At 38.5% G+C, this 9,251-nt stretch overlaps 1 protein-coding gene across 1 annotated transcript; it reads right to left on the bottom strand.

Moving 5' to 3' along the window:
- Positions 1-2,750: 2,750 nt before the first annotated feature.
- On the bottom strand, positions 2,751-8,742 carry rabl2 (RAB, member of RAS oncogene family-like 2). The gene is made up of 8 exons (XM_085359168.1): positions 8,569-8,742; positions 8,455-8,484; positions 7,227-7,306; positions 7,037-7,116; positions 6,799-6,910; positions 6,533-6,630; positions 4,604-4,687; positions 2,751-3,039 (listed from the first exon to the last, which is right to left on the bottom strand). The coding sequence occupies exons 1-8, from the start codon at positions 8,673-8,675 to the stop codon at positions 2,962-2,964; spliced, it is 669 nt and encodes a 222-aa protein (XP_085215294.1). The 5' UTR covers positions 8,676-8,742; the 3' UTR covers positions 2,751-2,961.
- Positions 8,743-9,251: the final 509 nt, after the last annotated feature.

Here is a 9,251-nt window from a genome sequence, read left to right on the forward strand (position 1 = left end):
TTTGAAGAAGTAGTACATATATATATATATATATTCTCATATTAATTAATATCTGTATTATTAAATTATTGATTTAAATGAAATTTGGAGACAACTGCTTGATTTACTGTGATAAAGGGTGAACATATGCAGTCTGAAGTTTGACACAGCCTGGCCTGGTTAGGAGAATAAGTGCTGTACTAAATAACTGCTTGGACCGGTGGCTAAGATTACCACAGATACAGACTCAAAATGAGCAAAGTGTAACAGAAGTACACATCATTTGGTCAAATAATTTCCTTTGTCTTATTTTGTAATCAACAAAGCACAATCTACATAGTATAGGGGCAGCAGCGTGACCTTTTTTAAAAACCCACTGGAGTCCAGTGACCAAATGGAACCAGTGATCTTATCATCAAAAGGGTTTTTTTTCTTTCATTGTCAGTTTTCTCCTTGTTTGCACTGTGAAGTTTAGATTGGTGGATGTATCACTGCAACACCTCAGCCTTGTCTCACGGGTTAAGCTTCCCCTTATCGGCATCAAATGACCAGAAAACTCATCTGCAATTATTCTCCCTTTGCACACTTAAAAATATTCATATAAAAGTCCCTCTGTATTTTAATACACAAAATCCCGTGTACAAATATGAGTTAACCAGAAGCTACCTAGTATTCCTCATGCAGAGTAAGGGAGATAGTAAAGGTTGAGGCAAGATCTGAGATGTTGCCCAGGATATCTCCACCACAGAGATATATGTTTGTTATATTATGTAATAAATTTATAATTAAAACATGAAAGAGTTTGTCTACTTGTTTTGACTTCAGTCTCTTCAGTGGTTTATTGAACGGAAATACGACACAAAGGGTAAACATGCCAACATATCTACAGGATTTTGGACAATACTACTTTTACTTGTTTTGCACATCACCACAGTGGATCTTAAACAGCAAAACTATATAATATAGCCCCCCATTTTTTAGACACTCAAAAGTAAGATGATTTCCTACGATTGAGAGTCAGTTTGATGCCAGATGAGGCTGTTCAGTATCAGGTCCAAGGATCATCAAAGCAATTGAAGGAACCCATAATTAGGCTGAAAAATGCAAAACAATAGCATAAGACAAAGAGCACAAACTTAAGGAAGGGTCGGTCAAATCACCAACTTAATGGTACATTCTTAAAGGGAATAAATGTCTATTCAGTGACACTAAAAAGGCCCAAAAGATCACAGAAGACAACTAAAGTGGATGATTTCAGAATTCTTTCCTTGGTGGGGAAACCCTTAACATCTAACTAATGCATAAATATTCATGAGGAAGTAGGCGTGCCGTCCATTAATCAGGAGATTTATATTATAGTTTATGAATGGAACTATAATGAGGTGCAATCCACTCGGTACACTCAAGGAAAAGAAGGCTATATTAGACTTTGTCATGAAACATCTAAGTATCCTGCACAGCTGTGGGGAAAAAAATCTGGTTGAACAGATAAAACTTTATGTCTATAGCATAAAGTGTGCTATAGAGAGCTCATCTGAACCATCATCATGCTCTCAGGAGGTAGATCTGGCTTCTTGCATCTGCATGACCTTGGGCAAGATACTCAACCCCAAGCTGTTTTCTGGTGCATCCAATGGAGTATGAGAGCACTTAGAAAAAAGTTATTATGTGAATGAGGCATACTGTATAAAGCGCTTTGAGTGCTCCAGTTGTGTAGAGAAGCGCTATATAAGAATCAGTCCATCTACCGTCAGACAATGCTGTCTCATGGGCTTATATGGATACAGTGCAGCTGATGTGACCGGTGATAGAAGTGTACGGGGCTTTACTCTCTGCCCGGAATCAGCACGTCACATTCCAAATGGATAATGACCCAAAGCATACTGCAAAAGCAACCCAAGAGCTTCTCAGGGATATTTTTTAATTGCTAAGCCATAACTCTCGACACTCTTTTCATGAACTGAATACAGAATGGCCCACAAACAAGCAGAAACTGGAGGCATCTGCAGTGAAGGCCTAGTAGAGCAGCTCAAGTGAGCTGGGCTCTAGACTTAAGCACTGAGTGCAAAAGAAGTCTTACATCCAGTCTTTGTATTTAAAATGAGTGAAGTTTTCCAGACCTCTGAAAATGGGTGACCATGTATGAAAATGGCAATTATTCATAGACGCTAATGAAAAATTTCAATACACCTCTTGCATTAAAGTCTGCACATCTTGACTGATTTAAAATCCACTGTGGTGGCAAAAATACAAAATTGTGTAACTGCATAAATACATTTGTACCTAACTTTGAATATTAATTAATATCTCTGTTATTATCTACTCATATCACAGGCAGCTTGTTGTCATTTTCTTTTATAAAATGGTGATGAGTTGATTATTTAGTGCTCTGCTCCTATTGCTGCATTACAGCAAGATGGAAAGAGGCATGATAAAGATTTGGTTACATGGTACATTAAGTTCTCATTTATTGAAAAGATAAAAAACACAAAATTTAAATCATAAAATTAATGCAGTCGACAGATGCAGCTCCCCTGCTGGCACGGCACACAACACTACACACAAACACTGAGAACAGCAGCAAGTACAGTTCATAATCACATGTTCTCTTTGCTGTGCGAGTTACTTTTCAATGCTTCACATAGTAATTTTTTCACACTTAAGCAAACATTCATTTTCTACCTTAAGAATAGTAGATATTGTTCAAAGTATGAATGACAGCAGCTAAATGAGCTCTGTAAACAACAGAAATCCTATTCATTCCACCACATTTATTATTCCCGCTACCGTCACTAGACAGAATAGAGGGCAGTAATTTAAAACATCTATAGATTACCGTGCGCCATCCTCCAATCAATTAAAAAGCAGACCACCAAAATTACAATTAGCATTCCTGCTGATGGTGTCGGTCACGGAGATTAAGATGTCTTGACACCGGACAGAAGCAGCAGAAATGATCCTTCAGGTGTCATCAGAAATGTTTTAAACTAACTCTGGACTCTCTGCCTTCAATCCGTCCTCTTCTGCCTCTGAATTATCTTTCTTCTCGAGGTCAAAATTCTGTAAGAAAGCAGTGAATGGAGGATATCAGCACTATCACCAACAGTTAGTAAATTTTCTCATAACTACACTTTTTTTTGCCAAAAACAAATGCTGTTTGTACATTTTGTACATTTCTTTATATCATAAATTTGTAGTGATTTTGTTACAGCTTAAAAATCGGAACCACTTTAAATGACACAAGTGTAAAGAGGCAGTTGTAGTCTGCAGATGTTAACTAGGTTTCACTTATTTTGAATGCACTAATCTGACAAATGATATTGATTTTTTTATGCTTTTAAATGTATTAAGAATTCTGATCTTTCAGTTTTGCCCATTGAAACTCGATTTCTTAACACTATTAGCAACGGGGGTTAAAGTGGGCTGGAATGATCCGGAACGGTGTTCCGGCACCTTCATTAAATGCGTAATTAAATCTGATAGGAAGAATAATAGCCACATAATACTGTTGAGAGATTTAATTTTTCATGTGCTGCAGCCTGGAGGTGCTTCCAGCTGACAGCATGTAGTAATAAGAAAATAATGACATCCCACAGTCTCACTTACACCCTAAACACACACCTCTTCACTTTGTATCCCTGTGGTGCGTTCACGGTGCAGATGTAAATAAAGTTGTGGTTCTGAAATTTGTAGGAAGTGATTTCAAATGCTGCTTTCACACAGCTCAACAAACATCACCAAATTCAAACAGCTTTTCTGCAGATTGTACCATAGTGTGTTTTGTTACCTAAATCTACAGTTGCTGTATTTCCCAGGGAGAGATAAAGACTGGATGGGAGAGGAAGATGAATCATTTTCAAAGGTAAGAACTGCTCAGCAAGCAACATTTTATAAAGCTGAAATTTAAAACTTACTTGTAAAGTCCTAATTCATTTCAGAAACAGGGATTGGATATAAAGATGATGTGTTACTGAAGTTATGTATTTTTCATAATGCGAAATGTCTTGCTAAACAAATTAAAGTACAATATTTTTTGTTATTCAAAGTTTGCATGAAAACAGGTTAGTTTGCAATACTGTGGTAAAGTAGACAGTGATGCACTAAGTTGAATGGGTTGCAGTGCAGACTGTGGTGTAAATGTAAGCTCTTGATGCTACATTAGACATTAGATTAAATTCACTCACTAAATTCAAACTTTCCTACTAATTTTATATAGTCTATGAGTTGGAAATCAGATATAACTTAAGCAACATCTGCTTATATCTTGTTGAATTCAGTCAGCTAAATCCAAGATCAGTGAGTCTCAGCAGCAATACAAACTGTGACTAGTTTCTAAGTAACTTTTCCCCATGCTGCACACCTAATCTTAGGATTCCACCTCTTTTCACCTCTCCATCTTTGATATCCAGTATATATATATAGTTCGTCACTAGTCCTAACTCTATGATTGTTGATTTTGAGTAGAGAGGATCTCCAGTAATCATATTAAAACAACAAAGGACAATAATGAACTCATTATATTTCCTACTTTAAGTACCGCACAATCAAATATTTAATTCTTTGAAGTTAAAATTCTACAGTTGCTTAAGGACAAGCACATTAGTAATCAGAGAAGCTAGTGTACCTCTAATTCTTGCATCACTTCATCCATGAAGTCACTGGGGTTTTGCTTGTACTCCACTGCTCTTTTGATCATGTCTCTGAACATCTGACGAAAGAGGTACAGTCAGAGCTATCAGACGGCAGTAGAAGTTCAGGTGGTGTGAACCAGAGGTGGGACCAAGTCATTGTTTTGCAAGTCTCAAGTAAGTCTCAAGTCTTTATCCTCAAGTCTCAAGTCAAGTCTCAAGTAATGTCAGGCAAGTCAGAGTCGAGTCTCAAGTCACTGGTGTAAAAGTCCGAGTCAAGTCACAAGTCTGAAACTTTGAATTTCAAGTCCTTTCGAGTCTTTAAAAAAAACAAACGAAAAAATAATGTTGCAGTTATGCTAAATGTAAATATTAGACCATGTAATTTTTAAATCTGTGTTTTTCTCAACACATGACAAAATAGTGAACTTAGAAAATATACACAAATTGTGAAATTGCACCTCTTTAAAATGCAGCTCAATTAAACTTAGCTCCAAGAATAATTTTCACCGACAGTTCTGAGATAAGCTGCATGTTATTCTTGGATGCGGTTGTAGGACCAGCTTTAAAATCGCATGACAAAAATATCATACACATTAAAAAAAACTGTATCACCAACGTAGCCTGGACAACATTTGCTAGTTAGATGAAGTCAGCTATCTCATCGTAGCATATTTATATGCATATTTATAATCATACGCTTCTTGGAGTGAGTGCATACACTCATGAAGTTTAGTAACTTCAGGTCACTGCAACAAGCCCAGGTACAGTTTACCGACGGATGGGTGCAGGACCTTGAAATGCACCGTGTAGAACGAAAGACCATCGTACGTATCATAAGTTTACCAGTCTCACAAATCGTCGTCATAAATACACATTCGTTAACCGTTTATTAATAGGACCTTTGAGCTCAACGGTAATTAATTAGTAGTGGAAATAATTTCTGGTACCCATCACAGAAATGTAGCAGTGACAACAATATTGTATGCTGTAATCGTACTGGGCAATTAGTGATACAAAAAACCTGTTTTATCCTGTGAATAAAAGTATATGTTTTTGTCAATGTACCATAATAACAGAAGCGAAACGCAATATTGTGTCAGGACAATTCACTATTTATGCACAATAAATAAAGGAGCATAGCGCGACAATTTCTGTTCTTGCTTGTAACCTATATCACCAATTATGTTATGAAAATGACGTATTAACTACTAAAAAACACTGACCTTCGTGTAAATGCTTGGAGCAGACTAACCTGTGAGCTGGAGTGTTCTGGGACGTTATATTTGGTCTTTGAATGGCTGCAATCCAGGCCATCCGTCGCGTCTTTGTTACTTCGGAAACATGAACAATTTCTCTTCAACGACGTAATCCGATAACAACCGATCTCTTTACCCGTCGGCTTCCCGTGGCTGTCATGCGACCGGCTATTGCAGTTAATAATACAACAGCTTCTTGACATTTTTGTGTTTCTTTTTATCGCTGTATAACTGATTTTAATTGAAAGCCTGCGTGCGCTAGTACCGCTTGCCACGAGTTCCCAGAATCCTTTGCGGTTCTACCCGTGAATGACGTCACATTTTCAATCTCTATATAATATGCATGTTAAATTTTATATTTGGGGTAAAATATCAAGTCTTTTCAAGTAAACCGGTTCAAGTCCAATTCAAGTCCCAAGTCATTGGTGTAAAAGTCCAAGTCAAGTCACAAGTCTTAGAACATTTTTTCAAGTCAAGTCTAAAGTCATAAAATTAATGACTCGAGTCTGACTCGAGTCCAAGTCATGTGACTCGAGTCCACACCTCTGGTGTGAACATGTTATAATGACTACACTGACTGAAGTTGATAATTGGCTTATAAAATGAACACTTTCACTCCAGTCATATTATGTAAAACAGCAGGAGAAGAAAGAAACCTGCTCAGACCTTAACTACATTGGTTCCATCAGCTGCTGACACAAAGTAAAACGGGAGTCCTTGCTTCTTCCCGAAATTGAAGCTTCTTTGAGTGACCTTCATGTCGGCTGCAGATGTGGAAAAACAATCACAATCACAAAGTCCAGTTTGCTGGACAAAACAGTTAAAAAAAAATACTGCAACCTAAAGAAATCATGTCACACATCGAACTCTAACATTACCATTGCATACAGTCATTACAAGAACTCCACACCAACTTTAATGTGCAGACTCACCATCAATTTTGTTGGCAACAACACAGCAGGGTATCTCTGGTCTGTACTCTCTTAGTTCCTTATACCAGTTGACTAAATTCTTATATGTGAGCTTCCTTTGAACATCAAAAACCTTAAAAAAAGAAAAAAAAAGATGAAAGATTTAGCAAAAGTTCACCTTGGTTGCTGACAACATAGTTACATTTTTCAGACTATTTTTAATCCTCACTTCTTCATGCACACTTGAATGTGTTCTTACCATAATGCATGCATGTGCTTTGTGGTAGTATGAAGGATGCATGTTTTGAAACCTCTCCTGACCAGCAGTGTCCCAGAAATCTTTGGATCAAAATAATAAAAAAAGAATTTGGTAATTTAAGATTTGCAGATTATTATTTTAAACTGGTTTCAAACATTTTATGTTGTCACAGCAAGTGCATGGTACTTACCAACTGCTATGGTCTTGTCTTCTACAGTGGCTGCGTGTTTGTAGAGAGTCAAGGCATAGGTTGACAACTGCTGGGGACGACTGCACGAGGAGTTAAGGATCTTAACAATATGCAACTTGTTTCTTCAAAGCATCTTAAGGCTAAGAGAATCTTTTTCCAAGTCTTTGTTCCTAGCCCACCTGCTTGAATTTAAAATTAAGTACTCAATTTATAAATTGCTTCTTCGTCTTCTTCTTTTGACTGCTCCCTTTAGGGGTTACAACAGTGCAGCCATCTCACTTCAAAACTAGTGTCTTTGTTTCTTTTATTGTTGAAATTTTACTATGTTTGTCTAAAACAGGTCTCTCTTGTGTAATAGACATTGGCTGGGATTCCCTATATAAATAAAAGTTAAATAAAAATCTTCCTCTGTCGCAGCAACCATCCACAGGGCCTCCTTCACTACATCCATAAACCTCCATTGAGGTGTCTCTCTTTTCCACCTGTCTGGGAACTCCACATTCAACATCCTTTGTCCAGTGTATCCACTATCCCTCCTCATCACATGTCCAAATGCTCTCAGGCATGCCTCTCTCACTATGTCTCCAAATTGCTTAACCTGCGTTGTCGCCCTAACTGCATTGTCCTCTAATGAAGTCATTTCTAATTCTGTCCATTCTCATCCCTCCCAATGAAAATCTTAGCATTTATCTTTCCAACCTTCCTTCATATCTACCTCCTGTCTTTCTATTAATGCCACTGTCTCCAATCCATACGCCATAACAGGTCTCACTACCATCTTGTAAACCTTCCAGTTGACTCTTGCTGCTACCCTGACATGTGTCTTCACCCATTCCACCACACCAGCACTCTCTTCTGCAACTCTCTTGTGCGCTGTTTGTTGCTTGGGATGGTTGACCACCAAAGGTATTTAAACACATCTACCTTCACTACCCTTACTGTTACTCCTGTTTACCTCTCATTCGCAAACATGTATTCTGTCTTGCCTCTATTGACTTCAATTCCATTTCTCTCCGGTGCATACCTCCAACCCCTCTTCCACCTGGTCATCTGTCACTCCTACACCTACCTCACCACTGTCTCGCTGTCCTCATATATGTCCTGCATCAGCCTCACAACACTTCTCTATCACTCTCGTTCTTCACGCAGTACCACAGTTCCTCTCTTGGCACCCTGTCACCTGCTTTTTCTAGATCCACAAAGAACTGTATAAACTGCTAAAGGATACTATTCGTCCATGAGAAACCTCTCCATTAGCCTGCGAAAGAAGGAGAAAAGTGCCAACCCCACAATGTTAGGAAAGCTCAAATGTTGTTGATCGCTGCTTCCAGCTAATACTCACTTAGATTTACCAACTGCGCTGTCTCCCAAGCAGATGATCTTCACCTGTTCGTCCGCATCGTATTTCTTTTGGTCCAGTTCAGGGATGCTGCCAGCGTCAACAGCCATATCTCCCTTTTTGATTGCTGCTATAAATACCTGAAAGAAATTCCGTTATGCTCCCACAGGAGCTCCGATAGACGGATAATACCCAGGGAGTATTAGCTAGCTTGCCATTAGTTACTTGAGGTTCGCCTTTACTTCACTTATTCCTGGTTCGTCACGGTTCACGTCAGTAAAAACAGATGCTCACAGAAACTGACAACAAAACTGAGCCCGTCACTGATTACATTCTCTTTCTGAAGTGCTGAAGTGTACCTTTCACAGCGCACTCAGGAGGGAACGATTGTTAATCGCAAGTAAGCTAACAGAACTAGCGTTGGCTGCAGTTGTTAAGCCCGGTTAAACGTCGCTTGTTATCGCGTGAATATCATTCTTTCCCGATATGAAAAGGTGAACGATTTCCTTCATTTATCAGGGTTAACAGGTAGCTCAAGTTTGTAAATGTGCGACGTCCCCGACAATTTTCGTTTCTATGCAACGGGGACGCCCGCAGGACCACTTCGCACTGTATCCGGCTGTCTTTACAGGTGCCTGTCTAAAATCCTCAGTCATTCGCCTCTTCTTCTTCTTCTTCTTCTTCTA

The sequence above is a fragment of the Diplotaxodon limnothrissa genome, linkage group LG7, assembly GCF_057381915.1.
Source record: "Diplotaxodon limnothrissa isolate DT_005_m linkage group LG7, D_limnothrissa_male_GT1.1, whole genome shotgun sequence".
Lineage (NCBI taxonomy): Eukaryota > Metazoa > Chordata > Actinopteri > Cichliformes > Cichlidae > Diplotaxodon > Diplotaxodon limnothrissa.